Genomic DNA, 23,726 nt, shown 5'->3' on the forward strand with positions numbered 1-23,726 from the left:
TTTATTTAGATTCACCAAATTGGCACAAACTTGCAGCATTAGAGACAAGCAGCTCCTGTGTCCCTGTGAGCTAAAAACAACAATTTTCTCCATGGACTTTGGTGTGCGAGAGTGAGCAGTTAAGAAACCTCAGTTTTCAGTTTCTTAAATGTAAAATACTGTAGACTTAAGCCGGCGTGGAGTTTATTAAGTAGATAAAACCTGTTATCAGTAAGAGTGCCGAGTGTTTATAATATGACAATACCACAAACAGCCTCATTCAAAAAAAACTCAACTATTCTTTTAATGCATAAACCAACCTGCACCAACAAATGCACTTCACAGTTGTTTAAGTCGTGTTTTGTTACAATAAACCACTTGTCATGTTAGTCTAACGCAGTGGAGAGTTCAGGTTAGTGGCATTTAAAAGAGACACAAAGAGGATTTCAGGTGGATCTTACCTGTCTGAGACTCTGCCTGCACACGCTCAGTGGATTTATCAGTCTGCACAGACACAGAGGAGAAGCACATTTGAACACACGCAGGCCAGAAAACTCCTCCCGCCGTCACTCATCATTAAACTTCAACTCATCTCACCTTATTATTATCATTTAAAGGCCTGTTGATAGACACATAGTGTCTGATTTTTCTGCAAATGACAAAACATTATTATTCATATGAGGCACCGGGGGGGGAAAAAAGTATCATAAACTGCTGCAAAAACTGTGGCTCACTCACCCTCCCTGTCCAATCACAGGTGTGATCTTCACATTTTGCTGAATGCTCTCTCCATTCTTCTTTTTGGCATAATAAATCCCTTGCCACTCCTGCAACAAGAGCCAAAAGAGAGGGAATGAATCAAAGACTTTATGTATTATTATTTATAATATACGTGATATATACACACTTGTGTGTATTGTTTATTTTGTTTAGCTCTTATTTCACTATGTAACGCATCTTTCTTTTCAGACAACGGTGCATGAAATTTGCTGTATAAATGAGCAATAATTCAATTAATTGATAATTCAATTGCTCCACCTCGGATTTGTGAAATTGCGTCTCTCTGTTTGTTTATCACATGCTTCACTATGCACAGCACTGTAAAAGATGTACATGAAAATCAGCAAAAGCATGTTAGCCGAGTCATGTTTGGGCCTGTTTATTTCTTCTTCTCGGGAGAGCAATATATGTGACACAAGTGGAGAATGATGTCTTTGAAATGACTCACAGGTTCATGCGTTCATAAATGGTCTGAAATTACTGCATCGGACTCATATTGGGATCGGTAGATACTCGAGCATGACGTATGGGACACAAAAAGGCGGTATTGTCTCATCCCTAGAGACAAAGTTGATATCGACTGATTTGGAAATCATTTTTAAAATCATGATAACATTTGTGTCCCTATCGCCCAGTCTTACTACTACTACTACAACTACTACTACTAATAATACTACATTTTATTTATACAGCGCTTTTAAAGCTCTCAAAGACGCTTTACAGTTCAAACCAAAGAAAAAGGAATACATACATACAAGTGCAAAAGTACAAATTGATGCAAAAAAATGCTTGTGGTAAAAGTGTGGAGGGTCAGAGTATTTAAGAGCAGAAAGCTGCTATAATAGGTTAGGGGGCAGCGCTCCTGGAGTCCAGCATGCATGTTTCAAACCCACCGACTGCTGTGGCGACTTAAAAAGAACCGTCCCGCTGTTCGCCCTGACCGCGACTGACCTTCGCTCTCTGTGTAGTAAGATTACAGCGCGGCCATCGACCGCTGTTCTTATGCACATGAAACGGAGCTCTGCTGGCCGGCAGTGGTGCAGACTCACGATGTGCACACACGGGTGCACAGAAACAAAAGCCGGAGCAGATACTGTACGTCCATGATTCAGTGACATTCACCTGATTCATAACGTACAATTATCTCAAGGCACTTCACATGCTAAGGTCAAGACCTTAGAATTATTAAGAGAGAAACCCAACATGGACACAACGAGTTTGCACTTGGCAACAGTGGAGAGCGAGAGAGACAGAAAAAACTGCTGTGACAGAAGCAGACTCGGAGTGTACGAACATCTGCCTCGACAGGTTGGGGTGGAAGAGAGGATGGAAAAGAGGGCAAAGTATCTTAGCAGAAAATTAAAGTTTTTTAAAGTGCAGACCGTGAAATGATTTGATGAGTCTTACCTTTCCTTTCCGTATGCAGGAGTTTATTGTTTCAAGGAGATCAGGCTTATTCTTCTCACTTTTAGGCACTTCTATTATTTCCTTCCCTATTAGCTCGCCTTGTTGGTAGCCCATTATGGAGGCGTAGGCGGGGTTCACGTACTGCGAAGGAGACGCAACAAGAATCACACTGTAACAACACGCACAAGCTATGATCGTGACCTCTTACCGCACCCAAAAAACAAATGTGTTTTCAAATTAGAAGAGACACTTGGAGCACATTTCATTTTACACAAAGGCTCCAGCACTTTGATGTGAACAACAGAAGCCATTCAGAGGGACAGAGACTGAAACTATCGCTACTGAGATCTGGGGTCACAAGACACGAAGAGGCACTTAGCGAGGAGACATGGAGACAGAGAGAGAGACACACACACAGAGATAAAGAGATGAGTCACATTAAAATAACTATAATCTTTACAGTCGATTAGAAACCCACTTGAATTACTTGATCTTCTGATGTGATCTCTATGGCCTCCTGGCTTTGTTCTAGGGCTGTGAAAATAGCATTTCCAGCCCTTGTACATGTGGAAAGACAACAGAATCAGAATCATTGTTAAAATCGGCAACAAACAGGGTAGAAATATCTCTTCATCCATCAAATTATACTCAGTGGACACTCTTTTCCATGATATAGTTCTCATGCCGTTTCTCCACTACATGGTCCCAGCTCCCAGGTCCATTGCACCTCCTCCACGTAGGCGGAGTCATCACTGCATTGCTGCGTCAAACTAGTGACTTGTAAAGCAGTTATTTTCGACATTTCCGTGCTAAATGTTGGAGATTGACGTACGTTTTCAGTCTTTTTATCGGATCTGCAGTTCGGCATTGTTCGGCTTGATTCTTGTGTCGGACGACTTGCAGGTACTAAAGAAAGTACCAGGTACCAGGTACTGTGGATTCGTAAGTGTTCTCTGGAGTAGGATGAGGGAATTCAAAGGTGTTGGAATACTGCGCGTAAAATTCTATAGGATTGTGCAAAGTCCCCCACTTTGACCCAAAGAAAAACCGGCTTAGAGGATAAAATGTTTATTCAATCATTTATTTTCAACAAAGGAAAATGAATGACTGAAAATCAGTGATGAAAATCAATATGGCTTAATTGATTTCATACTGAACACCTGCTTAATTCTTGCCGATCAGCCATCGACGGACGAAAGGGCAAAGAGGCAGTATACTGGAATGTCTGAAGACAAAAATTTGGAACACAATAAAATGAAATAAAATGAAATAAAATAAAGGAGAATCATAAAAGTATTTGAGTGGAATTTAGTTTTTTTTTCCAAGGGTAGGAAATCAATCATTTTCAAGTGGGGGAACGTTGCACAATCATATATAACCTGAGAGTGAAAAACCAGCTGCCTCTTCAGATTTTGTCGAGAATCACGTTTACACACACTGTCTTTGGATCACTGGGATCTGCTCACCCCCGACTACATAGCAGTGGCAGTTGGAAATAAATACTTATGCCTTAAATTAGCTGTGAAAATGATATAAATCAACTCCATTTTTATTTTTATTTAACGGCCAGAAACCTCCAGTTGGACTTGATGCTGCATGTCTGGAATTATGTCAACTCCAGCTGTTTCCATTCTCGTGAAAAGCATCCAAGGGCATTATGAGGGTCAGGTATATTCATGTTCCGTGATATGTTGCTTTATCTGAACTCTGCCACTGTTGGCAGAGTGTAAACAAACTCCACACACAAACAACAATACATTCTACAATAACTAATCTTTTCCCTCAGTGCTGTGTCTTTGTTGTTCCACGTAGACAATCTGAAATTTAAACACACAACCGTACGCCGATAAAGCACGACTCACCTCAGTTTGAACTGCGCCCGCACCTCACCGTGCTCCAACTGTAGCAGCTCATTGTAGCAGGCCATCATATTGGCATTCTCCACATATCTCTGAAGGGTCAGACGGCAAAAACCAAGCAACACGGGTCAGTCAGAGATGAATAAAACTTAAGTTAAGTTGCTACGTGTGATGATGTGTTGCTGTGTTAATGTCTCGATTATCACAGAATCGTTGTATCGTGATGTTATTAACAGTTTATTGCCATTTTGACTTTTTCTGGGTGTGTTAGACCGACTTTGACGGATTTGATTTTCATACAATTTCACTCACACTCTTGTGTTAACATGTGTTTTAAAAGTCCAGTTTTAGTCAGACTAACACAGTGATTTTATTTATTTTTATGGTCATGTGAATGATTCAGAACAAATACTGCTAAAATCAGTCACTTAACCAGAGTACAGCTATGCAGACATATGGGATATTTCTGTTAGTTGTCCTTCTATTTTTTAGAATTTATATTTTCTTTCTTAAATTATCTTCAACTTACCCCATTTCATCTGACTATGTGTATATGAGCATGTGTGTACACACATGTGAGTGTGCAGCTGGACGTGAATCTCTTCCTTCATTAATTTAGTTATTACGTATTTTATCATTACTTTTCTCCAGGGGCAAATCTCCATGCACTCATTAAGTGGTGAAGTGTTTCCTGTGTTCATACCTAACAAACTTTGATGTATACCATGTACTGTATCTGCGTTAATAATACAAAAATAACAAATACACACACACACACACACACACACAGAGTGTTGCTCACCCTATTAAAGCCAGCATTGATCAGGGGCATCACAGAGGCTTCTTCTCTGTCCGGCCTTTAAAAAGAAGGAACGTGTCACTACCTGAGCACTGACGTGACGAATCCATGTTTAGAGAACATCAGCAGGTTGCGTCACATGACAGGCTGCAGGCCTTGTGCAGACCTCATGCAGTTAAATCCTCGTCACAAACATCAGCGTCTTAAAAAAAGACAACGCAGAGAAGGGCAGGAAAGGTGGTGGTGGTGGTGGTGGGGCGGGGGGGGCTACATACCTTTTCACAACGGCGACTATCACAGTGTTTTCTGAAGAGTTGGCCGCTCTAATTGACCTGAATGTAAACAGAGAGAGCCTTTTAGTGAGCAGAGCAGGCCCGGTGGAAAAACCCATGGCATCAAATCAATGTATTTTTCAGTTTTTCACGCTCCGATTCTCCTCGGCAGGCGGGCAGAGCCCAGCGGTGGAGCTCTGCGAGGAGGCCTAGACCTCTGAAAGAATGCTGTGTACAGAGCCACTCAGCGCCTGTGGTTCCCCCACCCCAGCCAGTGGTCATAAAGGCCCTTTAGTCCCCTTCATCTGAGCTTGAGCGTGTACATCGAACATATGGATTGGCCAAAATGAATGGGGTTAACATACGCACAGGGCAGGGCAAATGAATGTTTGTAAATGTGTTCTTGGTTTTGGAGCTGGGGCTAAAGATAGAGCGCTACGGGCAGGCACTGCTCACTTCTTATTGCCGTGACTCCGCAGTCGGGCAGAGCGAGCGCGACGTTTATGCCCACGGAGAGAGTCTTAATCACACGTGTGACCAAATGTAACATTACACAGGGAAAAAAAGGAGGGCTATAATCGGTCCTGTCAAGATCATGTGCTTTGGATTATGTCACTGGCCTTTAAGAATAGTCACTACCGAAATTAAAATTCACTTCCAACTGTGTCCACAATAGCATGGATGCCTGACCCGGGGGGGCTTTTTTTCCGATTTGGAACAAATAAAGCGTTCAATACAAATTATTCTGTCAGCTTTACAAAATAATAAATTCAATAATTTAAGCTAAATGTAGCATAGAGTAGTAAAAAAAAAAAAAGAGATAAGTGACATGTGAATGGAATACGAGTCAACGATAGTGTCCAGTCTTCTCTTTAACTATATTTTTCAACCATTCTATCGTTAAAAGTAGAATGTAAAGAGCAATACTTAAATAATATCTAAAAAGAAGTGCTGTAACTGTAGTGGACACATATTGTTAGTTGAGATAGTTAATAACCAAGTTAAACTAGTTAAAAGGACTTGATAAATGGTTGAAATTATCAGCTAAAATAACATAAATGGCTGAAGCTACGGAAATGTGTCCATACTGATACTGACAACTAAACAGTTATTATTATTATTATTATAATAATAACATAACTTTATTTATATAGAACTTTTCTAAACAATGTCACTAATTTAACCAATTTTGTTAAATACAAACAAAGTGCTTAACAAGAAGCAATGATAATTTATGAAATTGAATAAAAATGTAAATAAAACTCGAAATAAAAAAGCATGAAAATAAATAAGTTATGGTTCAACAGTTTGGGAAACCTATTTCAACGTCCTCAACATACATCAACGTCATTTATTCAGAGGCGTTAAATGAAACGCGTATTAAAATAAGCTCATATGCATGTTTTGAATCAGTGAAAGTGACGCGTGTGAGTCAAAACTCTGTGAGAGCAGACTCACCGGCACAGCGCTTCAGCGTCAAAGTGTCTGGAATGTCTGTGGTCGATGATGACAAGGTTGTGATGCTTCTCCAAGAAGCACTCGAGGGCCGACTCTGGTGTCCGCGCCATGCTGCACCTGAAGTTGGCCTTCTCACACGCCCAGTAGAAGCCATTACTCTGACTGTCCTCTTTGGCAAAAACTAAAAGTACCTGCAAAGACAGGAAGAGAGGAATGAACAGGATACAAGGGTAGATCTATGATAGGAGATGCTGGTGGAGCAGAGCCTGACTTTTAAAATGATGTCATTCCCCAAAAACACACCTTTGAATAAGTCAGACAATAAATACAAACCCTTTGCTCAGACAATTATCACAAATGACATGTTTAAATCAATTTTTTTTTAAATGTATGTACTAATATTCAAGTTATTATATTATATATTATTCAAGTTATTATATTATATATTATTATTAAGTTATTATATTATCTGTACTACAATTGAACTGCAGTTCAGGCATTAAATGCAGATTAGTGCTGTTTCATAAATGGTGACTGAAGTTAGGCAGTGCTGTCATCATGGGTTGTGACTGCATCTTATCCTAGTATTTTAACTTAATTATTCTAGACTAGTTAGTTCTGCTAAAATGCTGCTATGTTGGCTAAGAGCAGAAAGAAGACCCCGGCTTCAGGACCCAGTCAGAACAAGGGCCTTTCTGCGTTTTCTCCGGGTTTCTCTGGTTTCCTCCCAAAATCCAGATTTGGGGATTAGGCAAATTGGGACACTCTTATTTATATTTGTGTCTATATGTGTCCCAGTGATGGACTGGAGACCTGTACAGGATGTGACCCGCCTATCGTGCTGTCAGCTGGGATGTGCGACTCCCATGTGGAGGATGAAGGAGTAGAAGGTGAGTGGAGTGAGGAATATGTAATGACAATAAAGTACCTACTTATTTAACTGTTAGATTATTTCAGATGGTGGGGGAAATGATCAGCTTTAAGTTGCTCGGTTTTCTAAAAAAATCGGCATCAGCATTGGCCACAAACAAACCCATATCGATCGACCTCTGGCCCAGAGATTATTAAACGATGGAAAATGAAATGAAATAATAAACAAATACTTTCTAAAACATCACAAACATACACGAGGAAAAATCCTCACATGCACATGAACAGTCAGTCTGTCTTGCACTAATCAGCTCACGGTGTGTGTTTGTGTGTGTGTGTGTGGGGGGGAGGGGCTTGACGGTGACCTCAGGCCTCGTGTGGTCAGGACCTGATTGATCAAGATCAGCTCGCACTCAGGTGTGTCAGAGGTTTTTTATCGTCCACTGTTCGTGATCTACGACACAATTAGGTGAGGCGGCCTTGACTGGCTGCGGCCTCTTCCCACTGCTCTGCCGAGGCTGTGGTAGAAAGTGCTGCTGCTGCTGCTGCTGCTGCTGCAACAACCGTCAACCCGGCCATCTCTCTCTCTCCCTCCCTCCCTCCCTCTCTCGGGCAGCATACTTTCATATAACCCCTCACTTGCGTAAACACTGGACCAGTGCTTTAGGCCCACCTCCAAGAGCTGTGCTGCACTAAGAGTAGATTCATGAGTCACCCTCCAACAGACGTCATCTCCAAACGTTGGCAGGGGAGCAAGAGTGAAACGTAAAAAAAAAGAAAAAAAGGAAAAAGCAAGCCAAAGTTTGTCCTGCAGTTTTCACCCCGCATCACACCTGTTAAGTCGACTTTGAGCCAAAGACACATTTAATATTTCCCCGCACACAATGAGGCAATAGAGGATTTCTTGTTCCTCTCGTTTCGTTCTCATGTTTGCTGCGGCTTTATTTAGGCACCCATTAAAAGGCATTAATGCAATTTCAGAGCGGGGTGTTGCAAGCGCAGGGCCGTGTTCCACATATAAACACTTTCCCGACAAGCAGCAATAAGTGTCCGGGTCATAAATACATCACCAGCGAGTCCCTGCAGCTATGTTTGGTACGCACAGGGAATTAGATCAGAATTCCACATTGGGATGTTGGTAGAAAAGTCAACATTCCCGCAGAGGTGGTGGGGGACCGGGGTGATATAGGCCGCGATAAGGTCTTTTCAGATGCCTGCACTGAGACAACACAGACACGCACATACTCGGTCATAACACACACATCTGCAACACACAAAAATCGAAAAGTAAATCCGGTTTCCGAGGCGCAGAAATGCTGTTTATACTCCAGCGTGTTTGCCTCAGAGAGAGTGAGAGAGAGACAGCGAGGGGAGGTAGTGAGCATTTTGGCGTCGAGAACACGTCGTCGTCGAAAAGGCCCGGCCAGATCCTGTGAGCCATGAGAAAAGAGAAGGAGGAGGAGAGAGGAGAGAGGAGGAGGAGAGAGGAGGAGGAGGCCATGACAGGATCAGCTGTGAGTGACAAAAACAGGAAGGGGATACTGTATCTCTCTACCTCGTTTTCCTACTGCACTCACACTGGAGCTCATCGCACAATAAAGCAGCGACTCTGCACTTACAGTATATATATATATATATATATGTATATGTATATATATATATATATATATATATATGTATGGCATCAGATGTGAAATACAGGGACTTCTTGTTGTACGATTTTATTTTAATTTGAGATTATATTACGATAAAAGAGTCTTTTAGGTTCCAGTTTTGTCCGTTTTGTGTGGAGGACGAGCTGAATGTTTTGGTTTGTCAGAAGAGCGGTTCTCAAACTGTGGTACGTGTACCACCAGTGGTACGTGAGCTTCCTCTGGTGGTACTTCAGGAAAATCAGGAATAACTGTAGGGTGTGTGTGTGATCGGAGAGGAGCTGATGAACCAATGAAACTAATAATGAAAATAAAGATCAGAAATTAAATAATAATAATTATCAGAGACACCTTATCTCTGCGCTACAGCGTCATCTAAGTTCATTATACCAGTGTGTGAAGTATACGTGAGGAAGGAGGGGATGATGAGAGAGCAAATGATCATGTCGTGCAGAAAATGAGGTGCAAACAAACCTGAATGGAAACAAAAAAATAAAAGGATTTTACACCTGAGGTGCAGTGGAAATGGATTCAGTGAGTTAAGGATGACGTACAGAAACCATGTGACTAATATGTCTCTTCAACTTCAGCATGTTACGGCAAACATGGGAGAAACATTACATGTGTTACATGTTACATGTGGACTGAGGAGAAAAGCATCATTTATGTCAAGCTGTGCCTTCTTATCCTTCTTCATACAGTTAAAAAAAAACATCAACAATTATAGAAACATACATTAATGTTAATTTTAAGTATAATTTGCAATGAATCTTTAACGAAAACCAGAATCCAGATCTTTGTGACCAAACGTCAGCATGAGTCGCCCGCAGAGCATCGTGTCTTTGACAGAGAGGACGACGATGACGACTGCGCTTTCATTTAAAAAAAAACTTCACTGTGCCAAAACTCAACCACATCCAGAAGCAGGAAAGGGTTGCCAACACCCGGTTTCTTCATGTCAGTCAAAGGTGAAGACATGAATGCTCACATGAATCTGTGACGCAGGGAAATGAACAATGGCAACAAAACATCCTGGTGAACGGGTTCAGCAAATCCTCGACATTTGTGGATCAGGAACGGTAATGGATGTTGCATCATTTCTCCTCTATCTACTAATTTATGACAACCTACACCTGTTCCTCAAATGGAACGAGAGCATATTTGTTGTTTTTTTTGTTTTAAAGGAAGTTGCTTTTTAATTGTAACCTCTGCTGCACGTTCACTAAACCTCTCGGTGAATCTCGCCTGTGATTTGACGGCAATTCCCGTGGAAGTCCTGAGGGTTACCGTAATGACACGTATATGGGCACCAGGCTCTATTTCTCTGCTTTTTCAGCAGCAGCAGCAGCAGCAGCATCATCAGCAGCAGCATCATCATCAGCAGCAGCGATGCCAGGAGAGGGAGCGCAGTACCACACACTGTATAATGAGCCACTGACTATATTTGCGGTGATGAAACACGTCCATGGATCCGCAGCTCTACCATAACGTGCATTGTTCATTATGGTATGTACGCGGTCATAAATGTTTGGCCTTGTCACCTTGACAACCCAAGGCCGCATCACACACACACACACACGCATACACCATACAATACGTCCATTAACTCTTTTTTTTGTTCTCTTCTCTTCTTTGAATGTTTGCATCGGCCTCTAATCTCTGATCCAAGATTACTTTTGACTAATCCAAGAAAAATGCTCCCAAATATTGACAGTCGCACAAAGTTCAGCTCCAAGGCTTAAGCTTTAAGCCCTTAAATGATATGGAGCTAAATATTTCACCGCAGCTCGTGCGCGTTTGTTCCAAACACTGAAGCATGAACAGTTCAAACATTGCTGGCATAGTTGTCACGTTACCTGAAGTGGGTCTTTAAATAACTTCATTGGTCCAAATTGCACCTCTGTGTGTGTGGTCTGAAACAAGACAGACACAAGGATTAGAACACAAACACTTACACGTACAGTATCACAGTTACACAATCACAATAAAACACAATCAGCCAGTGTTGATCACTCATGACAATAAATGTCAGGTATTTGTTTTTGCTGTGTGAGAGTTGACAGCAGTTCAGAGCTGCAACAGATGATTATTTTCATAATCCACGAACCTGTCGATTATTTTCTCCATTAATCGAATAATCGCTTGGTGCATAAAATGTCAGAAAACGTTTAAAAAAAAAAATGTCGATCAGTGTTCGTCAAACCCCGAAAATGATGACGTTCTCAAATGTCTTGTGTTCAGTTTGAATGATTTCTTTGTTTTATGCAACAAAGACAATATTCACATTTAAGAAGCTCATAACAATCAGAAATCTGTTTCATTTCAGTTTTATCTGCAAAAATACAAACGTCATCATGCAGCAGTTACAGTTCTGTTTAGTTCCAGCAATAATCGCAGTTTTCTTCCCTTCTCTTCTTTCAAAGAAGAGCAAAAAACCTCTGCACTGACACACGTAAACATATCGCTCGTGATGATTTCTCATGTTCAGGATCCATCAGTTCCCACAGAGACGTGGGATGTCAAAACCTGCGATCACTGACATTTAAATGGACTGGGGTTTTTTTGGGATTCGGGGAAATCCCCAGCAGACCAGTCCGTCTTATTTCAGTCTGTGCGGTCGATGAAAGGACACCCGCACAGACCACGCCCTCCAAGTAAAGCGGCTCCTGAATTCAGACACAGTACAATTCAAGTCCTGTGCTTCAACAGTTTTACACTTCACCGCTCCAGAGGTGAACTTGTGTCTTTTTAATTCAACACAGTTATTTTTATGCAAAACTTTTACATAAAAATGAATGAACGCGACATGTCAAATGACTTAAAACAATGTTACTCAAATCGAGGGTCCACGTGGCGACACAGTGGCTGGCATTGTTGCCTCACAGCAAGAAGGTCACCGCATCGAAATCCCAGTTTCGCCCCTTCTGTGTGGAGTGTGATGTTCTTCCCCTGTCTCCGGCTTCCTCCCACAGTCCCATAATTCAGTTTTCACCAAGTCAGAGTGACGTCACATTAGCCTTTCATGTGTCTGGGGTTTGTCACGGATATCCACAACTGATGTGTAGATATCTCGACTTCCATTTTCAGATACTGTATCTACAATGGTCTGTGTTTATATAGTGCTTTTCTAGTCTCGATGACCAGTTTTGTAATTCATCCGTTCACTGGTAAAGCGTAAATCTTCATTTCATCCTCAAACGACGATATCTAAATTGTCCTTTTTAGATATCGTGAATCACTAAAAAGTGCAGAAATAAGTTGCAGTTTCAAGCCTCCGACCAAGTGTCACTGGTGACGTGACGTGACGTAACGTAGTGTAACGTAACGTAACGCAACGTAACGTAACGTAACGTAACGTAACGTATTCCTTTAAGTATAAGTCCACTTTGATGAAGAAGTAGACCTTTACTTTTGAGTTTAAAAAACACACAGAGCCTTCATCACCTAACATTAATTGGAGAAAGCACCCGGCGAGCGCAAACATCAGCTACGGCCCTGTTTTGCAAGTTTGACAACATTTCTATCCTTGAGGCATCAAGATTTAGTCATTTAAATCTGTCCATCACTTTTCTGAGTTATGCAGCTCACAATCAGACAGACAGACAGACAGACAGATGCAGCCAAAAAACAATCCAATATCGCAGCAGCAGCACCGCAAAAAAAATTTGAGATTTAATCTTCTGATTCATAATTCAATATGAGACCGAGAAGAAGAAGAAGAAGAAGAAGAAAAAAACTCTCCAGACTGACATGAGCGTGAGCTTACTCTTCTCTGTCTGCAAATAATTTAGCTTCCTTCCTGCTAAATGCAACCCAGCTCAGGGGTTAGTAACCATAGCAACCAAGCCCCTTGCGGACCGCCATCCCTCTAGAATTCCTCTTCTCCGTAAACAATCTACACATGTGAGGAGGAATACAGAGAGGAATTTTAGAGCGTGCCAGGCAGGAGTAAATCACTTTCTTGCTAAATTGTAAGCCTTTTACAAGCTTCATGAAACAACAAAGAGAGAGAGGGGAGAGAGAGGGGAGAGAGGGGGGAGAGAGAGAGAGAAAAAAGAAAAAAAGAAGTTGATTAGCCCTCGGTCGAGGCCAAATTGACGTCATCGTGACACTGGGCCGTTTGTTGTAGTCATTCACAAACAGAGAGTACGGCATCAAGATGGCTACAAGCTGATACTCTGTGATCATCTGATCCACCACAGACACGAGGACCTGGTCGCATGATGCACTGCAGAGACACAGTGTGTGTGTGTGTGTGTGTGTGAAGCAGGGTCTAATGTATGGAAACCCCACAGACCTTTTGAGTTGGACTCAACATGACAACCTTGTCTCTTCCAATGAGGAACTTATTTCATGAAACAAAACGATCCATCCGTCTTCTACCGCTTGATCCTCCACATGAGAGGGCTGTGGACAGAGGGATGGAGCAGTGCTCTCCCTTCATGACACTTTTGAATACAAAAAACCACTAGGGTCAGGCAGGGTACCTAGAATCTGGACTGTCTGGTGTCCGGCGGACACTCAGTTGTCCTCCTTTTTGGAGGTGCACTGGTTCAAAATGTCCATATGGGCTACGCACAGAAGAGTCATTGAAAGACATGTTTTTATCTTTATCTGTTTCCACAGACACGCCCCCCCCATTACCTCCCCATATAGTTCTCGCCCTATTTTTCCCCGCAGAACATTTTGAGTCCAGAAATGTTCTCATTTCTAACAGTTTGTTCTTCTTTTCCTGCCAATTTCTGTCCACGGGTTTACTCAAACTACGGCAACAGACACGAGGTATGTGGTCTGCTGTTCGTCACACATGTCGATCACATCGTTCCACGCCCCGTGCCACCATCTCCTGCACCACTGCGTATTTCTGTTGTCAGATTCAATTTCTATGACTTTGAGCAGGAGAAGAAGAAAAAAAAACATTTGAATTTCTTAATTCCAACCAGGGATTCTGACCACTTATTTATTTTCCTGTGGAGATAAAACACACACACACACACACACACACGTGTTTCCTATGGACGACTGCTAGCGAGGGCCCCCTCTCGTAATAACTGAGGCATATGACAAAAATTTGTTGTGCACTATTTTTAGATTTGGCGTGACATGTTTCAATCTCGTGTATGTGCTGGGTGACTTTTCTATGCACTTTGTGGTCAGGTTAATTATGTCGCCGCTTCTTTTAATTCATGTGCCGTGAGCTCTGTAATTTCAGCGTTTTCCCTGCTAATAATTACTCCTACTTACGAAATGTCACGAAGCATGTTTCCACTGCGATGCTGTGTGTGTGTGTTTGTGTGTGTGTGTTGCCCAAGTAAAGCTAAGGTCAGGAGACTCAGGAGTTTGGACGCAGACCGTCCAGCTCGCTGAGGAGAGAGAGAGCGAGCGGCACAAGCTTCCACGGAGACTCCTCTCTCTCTAACTGACACTGACGCGACCGACGCAACTGCAGCCGAGGTTGTGTAACTCAAATAGCCAGCCTGCCCCCTTCCCCACACACACACACACACACACACACACACACACACACACACACACACAGAGAGGACTGAACCAGTCTGCCAGCCTCTTCAGGCAACACACTGCTCTTGTACAGTACACACACACACACACGCACACACTGCAATGAGTCAGCCAAGAATTTGCATCCCACAAACATCATGCTGGCACTCGACCAGAGGCAAACAAAGCAGGGGAAGCGAGTGCTGAGCATGTAGGCCAGGCAGGCTGGTACTATGGACATGGTGTGTGTGTGTGTGTGTGTGCGTGTGTACACGTAACTCCCATCCCCGCCCTCCTGCTGGACGCCGTCGCGTTGTACCAGTCGCGAATGTTGCAGACGACACCAACAAAAGGGACAAAGACATAAGCAAGAGACCAGAATGTACCGAGTCCAAGACTAGAACTTTATTATAGTTAACGGAAACAGACACTCTTTGTGTGTTCATTTCATTTCATAATCCTTTCCAACATTCACTCATTCATAATACAATGTTTTTGTGTTTTTTTTTGTTTACAATGTGGGACATAAGGCTGTGCGACGTGACGTTCGTTATGTGGTTAAATGGGTTGAGTTGGTTCATGTAAGTGAATCAAACCTCCAGTCACAAGCTCACAAACACTGTGATGCGTCTCATGACGTCTCTTATTTTTTATGATTATTTATGTTGTCATGTTTACATGTGCTTTTTTTTTACCTTTCACACTGATTGCATCTAACCTCAGCACAATGATGATGCACGTGTCCCACTCCAGTCTACTTTCTTGTAGACTGTTATACTTGATTCATCTGTCCTAATAAACTTTTTGAATCAAACAAAAAAACCGATGAAAATTAAACTAAAATCAAAACTACTCTAAAAACTAATTAAAACAAACTCATTTTAAACACAAAACGTAAAAATAATGAAAAATAGACCAAGAATTCTAACCAAGACCGAGTCAAGTCGGAGGCCAAGGCGCTTAGATGTCAGTGAGACATATTTCACAGATCAACTTTTATTCAATAAAAAAATGATAGCATTGAAGTGAAATACTGCAAACTTCACTGGAAATTGAAGCGTTTTCTATCACCACAATCACATTTTCAGAATCAGAACTTTCAGAAATTGCTTTTGCTGCAGCGACTCCAACCAAGAACAGAAAATAACACATTCACTGCTTCATCCTTTCTACCGCTTTATCCTCCACATGAGGGTCGAGCTGAGCCAATGTCACACCCCGGACAGACATGCAGTCCATCACAGGGACACGTAAAGAGACGAACAACCATCCACTCTCACACTCACACCTACGGTCAATTTAGAGCGTCCAATTGACCTAATGACCTCCCCATATTGCATGTTTTTGGACTGTGGGAGGACACCGGAGAAAACCCACGCACACACAGGGAGAACATGTAAACTCCATGCAGAAAATATACAGAATATACAAAACTCCGTGTCAAAAACTGAATAAATAAGTATACAGCATATACAGCATATAAACTGTATTTGAAAAAAACTACAGTGGACACTACTGTATATTGCACAGGAAACAATAGAGTATATGGGACACAATAAATAAATTAAATGTACAATCTTCTAGAATGTGATAGGATTCTAAAGTATGACCATGAAAGATATGGTACCATTTAAAAGAATGAATTACAAACAAAAAAAATGTGTATTCTATAAACTTCTTTCGCTGAAGCCTCGGTTCTCAAACTGTGGTACGTGTACCACCAGTGGCACGCGAGCTATCTCATGCTGGTACTTGGTCTAATCATTTTGATTTGGTTTAAACCGATCAGACTGACGAAATATTGTTCCATAAAGTAAGGATTGCTACGTCTAACAGACACAAACACACAGCTCGTCTCCATGAACCTAACGTTATTACAGGTGTATGGATACAAAACAACCCAACGACTGTTCAATAGTTTTCCATGTGATCAGAATAAATGTATTAATCCCTGAGAGGAAATCGGGTTTTACTTACAGCTTACACCAACTAATAAAAGTGACAATTAAAAGAAGAAGAAGGATTTATATACACACAACACACACAAAATCAGTTGTGTCCCGCGTCTTCTATGAGCAGACAAAACAAGACTGAGAGGAACGAGTCACAGTCAGAGACGAGACCTTCAAAAAGTGGTTTTGAAAGCAAGACTGGTCTCAAGTATGATAACAGAGATATTTCTCTGTCTCACACACACACACGCACACAATCCCTGTGCACTGGGCCTCTTATAATCAGACGAGCAGTTTGTTGAGCACCAGGTTACAATGAACACTCTGTGTGTATAAAAGGTCTGAGTCGAATGTGGTGAATTTTGTTGCCCATAGTTTTCCCCTGAAGCCCTGAATCCCTTTTTTTTTTTAAATATTTGGTCACCCACTGTGCAACAACTCAGTCGCTACAAGGTTCACTAAGATAATACACATTACAACACTAAATCCTGCCATAAAGCAACACTGTGCAACTGTTGCTCTAACAAACACGGCACAATAAAAACATCTGCTGCAATCACCGCTGCAGACGTGCTGCTCTTTACACAAGGTTTGCTTTTGGAAATTTTTTTTTTTTTAAATGCCTATTTTATAAATGCCAGGACTTACATCTGCTGGTCCGGTAAAAGTTTCACAATAAAAGCTTTTTTTGAAAAACAAGGTACAGTGTTGTGTTTGTGACAGATTTAAGTCTGCCCCACACTAGAGGATTTTCAAATCTGACTTGACGTGAGAGACCACAGACACCACAAACTTTGTGATTTTCAACGTTTTAATCCTGAGAAAGCACAGATTAGGTGATGCAGTCAAGACGCAGGACCACACACACCGCACTGGCGTTTAATCCAGTGCTTTCAGGGAGGAGATTCCAGGGATTTGGGAAACTCTCACGGAAACTTGCGTGATTTAATGTGACAACAGAATATAAACAGACACGGAGACGGACTGTCAGCGTCATCCAACAAACTGTGGATGAAGTCATGGCTGAGAAGACGGAATCAATGACCGTTTCCTGGCCGTCTCACTCTCATTGGTTAATTCTGGGTTCTGCTCACGCCCCCATTCTCTGTTCACTATCAAACATGTTTCATACGTACAATTTAAGACTCTCATGTGTCCGATGATGTTACAACCGTGTATGTTAACCCCTAAAAATATAGGATCATTTGGCCAGATAATCTGTTCAAATCACAGACGCGTGTCGGAATCGAGAATCACTTACAGAACTTTGAGGGAATGAGGGTTTTCTGTCCCCTGTGTTCAAGCATTATGCATCTAAAGAAAACAGTTTTCCAATGCTTGCAACCCTCGACAGCATATACACCACGGGATGTCAGGCTCGCCTCTCTTTGTCGGCCGTAGTCATAAAAAGTGAAGATGGTGGATTAGCCCGTTGTGTCCCGACGGGCTAATCCTGACAAAACAGTCGAGGACAAACAAACAGGTCATCAAAGATCGTACAGGGCCGGCAGAGTTGGATCAACACGCCATAAAACACGCTCAAAGAAAACATAAAAGACTGAGAGACGGGAACCAACAGGCAACACAATCCAGCGCTAACCAACTTCCATGTCTTGTTTATTTACAGTCCATGCTTTTATTGTGAAATATTCAGTCTGCTGCTCTGTGGATTGTGTAGTGATTGTAGTATTTGCGTGTGAAGTGCACAGTGAACTCTGACGGCGTGAAACCGGCGCTGGCGTTATTCTTTTTTTGGTTTTCCACTTCTGGCCAACACAACGACGTAAACAAACCGAGTCACGTGACGTCCGGAGCTCTACGTCACGTGACATGAAGCGCTATTTTCCTTTTTCAGGCCAGTCTGATCACATCACAGCTGTTCGGTGTCTACGGTCATCTCGATCATTATTCAGGATCGTCTGCAGGCCTCTAATGCGCTCATTCAATACACCCATGTATTTACATAGCGGAGTTGCCTCTGACCCTGTATCCTGCTTCCAGTGCATCCGGCCCTATAGATCTCCTCCTCCTCCTCCTCCTCCTCCTCCTCCTCAAGCCCACCAGCTTTTCTGTTTCACACTCACGACGCGCACACACACAAACACACTACACCAATGCACGCTGGGAGAGTGGCTTTCCACTAGAGTGAAAAACAGGAAATTGAATGACATTGTTCGGTGCGCCGACGTCAGCAGTGAGAGATAGAAAGAGTAAACAGCTTCCTCCACCCTCGAGCTGGGACCAGGATGCAGGGAATCTTGGGATGCCTGCCCTCCTTGCACTTCTTAGAAAAATGTGCAGGGCTGCCCCATTCACTCCTAATCTCCATATCCCTCACTCTGACACGGCTCCCCGGCCAACGTGCTCCCTCGCACTTCCTGCCATTCTCGAACTCTTTGCTGCTGCTGCTTCTTCTTCTTCTTCTTCTTCTTCAGTTCCTTTACATCACATCAGGTGACACTACCCGAAGTCCCGTGTACAGCATTTAAGCAGTTAAACTTTTTGATTTGCTATACAAATGAAGCTGGACTGGACTTGACATTTGGACCCGATGATAAAGTCCTGTCCTGACTGCTTAGACTAGAGTTTAGTAGTAAGTTTTCCATCTACTCACAACGATAAAACAAAGTGCACATCGCATGGAGACTACTTCTTCTCGTCTAAATGGATTTTCAGCTAGGTGGGCGGGGCTTATACTCCACCTACCGGTGGGGCGGAATTTCAGTTCGCACATGCGTCGTCCACACGCACCCAACGCACTCTTTGCGCCAGGGCCTTAATAGAAAAGTAAAAAAAAAACGACTAGTGCTAGAACTGTATAATGGAAAATCCCAGAGGTGACCGAGACCTGGTCACGGTCTCAAGTACTACAACTCCACTTTAACCCTCGTCAAAACTTCTCCACATGTGGTTAAGTCGAATATTATATGCAGAGCTGCCACCTCTGCAGCAAAATTAGGACAGGATCAGCATTTTTTATCCCCCCCTAAAAGTCAACACAACACGTTTAGGTTTGCCGCGCATGTGTTTCTGTGTGTGTGTGTGTGTGTGTGTGTGTTCCCGTCTAAAAGTGTGAATCAAATGGAGATGAATCAATGTTCTTCATTAGGTCTGATTAAGGGGCAGCAGTCTCAGCCTCAGGTGCAGATGCACACCGTGTACCAGACGGACGGACAGACAGACAGACGGACGGACGTACAGAGGGACTCTAACGCTCTCTCTCTCTCACACACACACACACTGAGCCGAGTGATGGGCTAAATGGCACTGAGTGATACATCAGCCACGCCACATGCTGAGCCACTGCTGTGTGTGTGTTCCCTCAAAGAGAATAACTCACTTTCATGTGTGGCCACTCACGCCGAAGCCGTCGATAACAATGGGGCTTCAAACCTGCAACCGCAGAAAATCAATCGCCTGTGTCGTATCGTTCAGTTAAACCTGTTCACTTTTTAACTATGATGCCGTTATGGATCACTTTTCTGAAGGTACAGTAAATTTTACCCGATGAGGTGCATCAAATTTCCCCTTTATTGACTATATTTATATTTAAAACAATGCATCTCTTATATGAAACTATGGCACACAATCTGTATGTTTTGTCCTTTGATCCAGTCCTCAGTTGCTCAGTGACGATCAGTCAAAAACTATTTTTGTCAGTGCAATGCGATTTATTTTTAGTTGACTATAGGGTACAATAAATCTCAGCCGACAGCAGAGGAGGGGAGGGAATCACAGGGTAGCTCACAATGTGACACACGCATACATGGTACACAACAGCAGTAACATCACGATACGACAATTCTGTGATGATCAGTATATCGCCAGACAATTACACAATACGTCACGATATCCGTCTAACTGAAGGAAACGTCTGTGAAATATATATATATATATATATATATATACAAATACATATATATATAAAAATATAGAAAATCTACACCTACTTAAGTATATCACTAATGTCTTCACAACCACAGCAAGACATTTTCACACACTGGACACAAACATCATTATCATCAGAGATCAACCTTGTTTTGTGCACTACTAACAAACACGGAGAGAAGCAACATTTTCACTGTAGTTTAATGACATTTTTTGACGCAGCCTTACAGCAGGAGTCTTTAATATGACTTATTTCATTGATAATTACCTTCTTTTTAGTTGTTTTTCTGTGCAGCTCTGTTATCTAGGCAAATTAAAGTATCAGAGTGGGATCGCGGGGGCCAAAAAATCTGATCATGACATCCCTAAACTTAACAACAGAGGAAATGCACACATGACAGCGATTAAATGAAGTTACTTAAATGCTTAAATGCTGCAAATAAGACCCCTGAGCAGAAAAAGAAAGAAATAAAACAACAAAACAACCTCCCCCACCGGAGTAAAACTGCCAAAACGACTCACTGCAATTCTTTCATTTAAAAAAAATAAAATAAATAAATAAATAAATAAAATAACTACAACCATGTGTATTCTGGCTCTGTCCACATGTCTTATCCAAGTTGACCAAGCCCACAGTCAGTCAGGCAGAAGACTTTAGTTGAGTCACTGGCATGGCCGAGGGAAACTAGGCCACTGTGGATCGGTTTGTCCTAGAACATCCTCGCTCTCTCGCTCTCTCTTTCTCTCTGTGAAAGCACCGCAGAGGAAATACCAACCGCCTGTAACGGACACTAGAAATGACCTACAGATATTATTTGAATAATATAAACTACATTATAAAAAACTAGATTATTTTCTGTTTTTTTTCAAATTCAAAGCACATGCTTACACTTTCTATGATTGTTCCCAAATCCCTCAAGAGGGAAAGTGACATTTTTAAAGGCCCCGTGTGCAACATTTAGGGGGGGGTTCATTGACAGAAATTCAAACATACTAGACTATTCTCACGGCTTCTGGGAACTGTGGCGCAGAGCAGAGCGCACAGGACAGAGGTTCAGCCGTAGCTCGACTCCCAATTGCATTATCTGGGTGTGTTAGTTCAACTTTGACAACTTTGATTTAGTACAATTTGAGTCTGACTCGTGTTTACTTTAAGTCTGGTTTCTGTCCGACCAACACGACAATTGTGTTCTCCTCTAACGTAATGTAAACACGGCGACTCAGTGAGAAGGGGGAACGCCATGGACAAATAAGCAGCCAATCACAGGGTCAACATACTGTACACAGACAAACAACTATTCACACAGAGAGTCTAATGACTGTGGGAGAAAGCTGGAGGAGCTGGAGAAAAGCCACACGGACACGAGAAGAACATGCCCGACTCCTCAAAGAGAACGGCCTCAGGCGGGATTCAAACAGAAGAAGAACCTTGTGCTGTAAGGGAACAAAGTAACTCCACCTAATTCATTTTATTACACGTTTGAAAGTATATTTACAAATTGCTCTGGCAGGTTGGACCAGTTGGGGCTGAGAATTCCCTATTAGGCAATACACTTAAAGAATTATCACTCATCAGTCAGAACATACCAAATAATGCAAATCCTATTTTATTTAACAGTAAATGATCAAACTGATGGAACACAGAAGTACCTGAACTCACCGAAGGCCCCATTCTGACACAACATTACATCTATTTTCTCTTTAAACTAACTCTTACACAGACACACACACACAAAAAAAGTACACTCACAAGCACAGCAGATATTCACATGTATTGTGTTTCAAGCAACAGTAATTTCAGAGAACGCCCTGACCTTTATTCTGTCTGCTGTGACATCTCTCCTACCTCACCAGATAAAACGGAAAGGAGAGTATACGGGAATGCACACACACACACAGGGAAGACACCGTGGAACTCACAGGAGACTCAATCTGTCCCGGAATTCAGTCCCTAACGCCCTCGCATGACGTCCGTGAAATAAAAATACAGAGTTTGCAGAAAACGGATAGGTTACTTCATCCTTGGTGACCTGTCCCGGTTTCTCACTGGCGTTCGACACATTGCAAGCATCTCACCTCAGATATCACACAAAGGTCATGTGACAGGATCTGCCGCTCCGAGTGCAATCTCTCGCTCTCTTTTACAGTTTAACTAAAACTAAAAAACTTTAACTTAAAACTAAGAAATGCGCTCACTGGCCACTTTAATAGGTGTCCTGTGTACCTAACAAAGGTATTTTCTTCTTTTGAGTGTAGCGTTGGGCAGTATACCATTAATATAATGTTATGATTAAGGCACAATGTTTCCTCTGCAAGGTTGAGCGGAGGGTGAGAATCACAGGGTGATTCCGCTATGATACGATACGCGATGCATGGTCCACGATACCAATAATGTCACGATACAACGATTCTGTGATAATCAATATATCGCGAGACTATCGCATAGCGATACATCACGATATCTGTCTAACGTCTAAGAAGACAAAACGTTAACGTGAAAAGTTTAAAGTGGAGGATTTTTCTATTTATTCACAACATAGAGAACAAAGTGCATAAAGTCTATGTATTGAACATGGATGGAGCATCTCTTAATGTAGTATGTAGATACTTCACTTTAAAGCACCTTAATTGTTAATTAAAATATCGATATTTGCCCTTGGGTATCGATTATCGTATTGAATTTCCCCACTGTTGGACAATAAAGGAATATCGTATTGTATCGTGTTGCACGAGGAAGGACCAAATTGATATTGTGACCCACTATATGAAAAAATAACAGTGTGACACTTTAACTCTTGTTTTTGCTCCAGTTTCGTTCACACCAGCGTCTGGAGCATGAGTGAGGAAGAGGAGGACAAAGGAGCACCTGCGCTCCCACAGTTTGTTCATTTTCCAAACTGTTAAAATCTTCATTCATGTCACAGCAACGTGAGTAGAGTTTTGACTCACTCATCCTCCTCCTGACCTTCTTTCTCTCCCTGACAGTAATCAACGGCTTTTGTTTTCTTCGATTATCACAGAATTGTTGTATTGCGATATTATTGGTAGGCCAGCCCTGGTTGTGTGGGAAAATCCCAGAAAATCCCATCAGTTATATCAAGTGAATAAAGTGTATAAAATACTTTAAAGTGTACAAAATACTTGCATGTACACAACAACACACACTCAAAAGAGCCAAGTGTGTCTAACGCTGATCCCACAGAGAGCATATGTGTATGGAAATCTACACAAAAAGTGTGGATTATATGCGCGCAGTTGTGTGCGGCAGATTACACAGCGCTCATAATTCTGCTTGTCCTGCCTGTGTACCC

At 42.1% G+C, this 23,726-nt stretch overlaps 1 protein-coding gene across 1 annotated transcript in view; it reads right to left on the bottom strand.

Annotated features, from left to right (window-relative positions):
• pde8a (phosphodiesterase 8A) overlaps positions 1 to 23,726 on the bottom strand; it is a 61,747-nt gene that overhangs the window by 16,314 nt on the left and 21,707 nt on the right. Inside the window, exons 2-11 of the mRNA XM_044029816.1 lie at positions 10,933 to 10,989; positions 6,555 to 6,745; positions 5,100 to 5,156; positions 4,828 to 4,882; positions 4,029 to 4,117; positions 2,645 to 2,723; positions 2,167 to 2,307; positions 718 to 806; positions 577 to 628; positions 441 to 483 (exon numbers count right to left, since the gene is read on the bottom strand). Coding sequence (XP_043885751.1) covers positions 441 to 483; positions 577 to 628; positions 718 to 806; positions 2,167 to 2,307; positions 2,645 to 2,723; positions 4,029 to 4,117; positions 4,828 to 4,882; positions 5,100 to 5,156; positions 6,555 to 6,745; positions 10,933 to 10,989 — 853 coding nt within the window. The remainder of the gene's footprint in view (positions 1 to 440; positions 484 to 576; positions 629 to 717; positions 807 to 2,166; positions 2,308 to 2,644; positions 2,724 to 4,028; positions 4,118 to 4,827; positions 4,883 to 5,099; positions 5,157 to 6,554; positions 6,746 to 10,932; positions 10,990 to 23,726) is intronic.

The sequence above is a fragment of the Solea senegalensis genome, linkage group LG7 (genome assembly GCF_019176455.1).
Source record: "Solea senegalensis isolate Sse05_10M linkage group LG7, IFAPA_SoseM_1, whole genome shotgun sequence".
Taxonomy (NCBI): domain Eukaryota; kingdom Metazoa; phylum Chordata; class Actinopteri; order Pleuronectiformes; family Soleidae; genus Solea; species Solea senegalensis.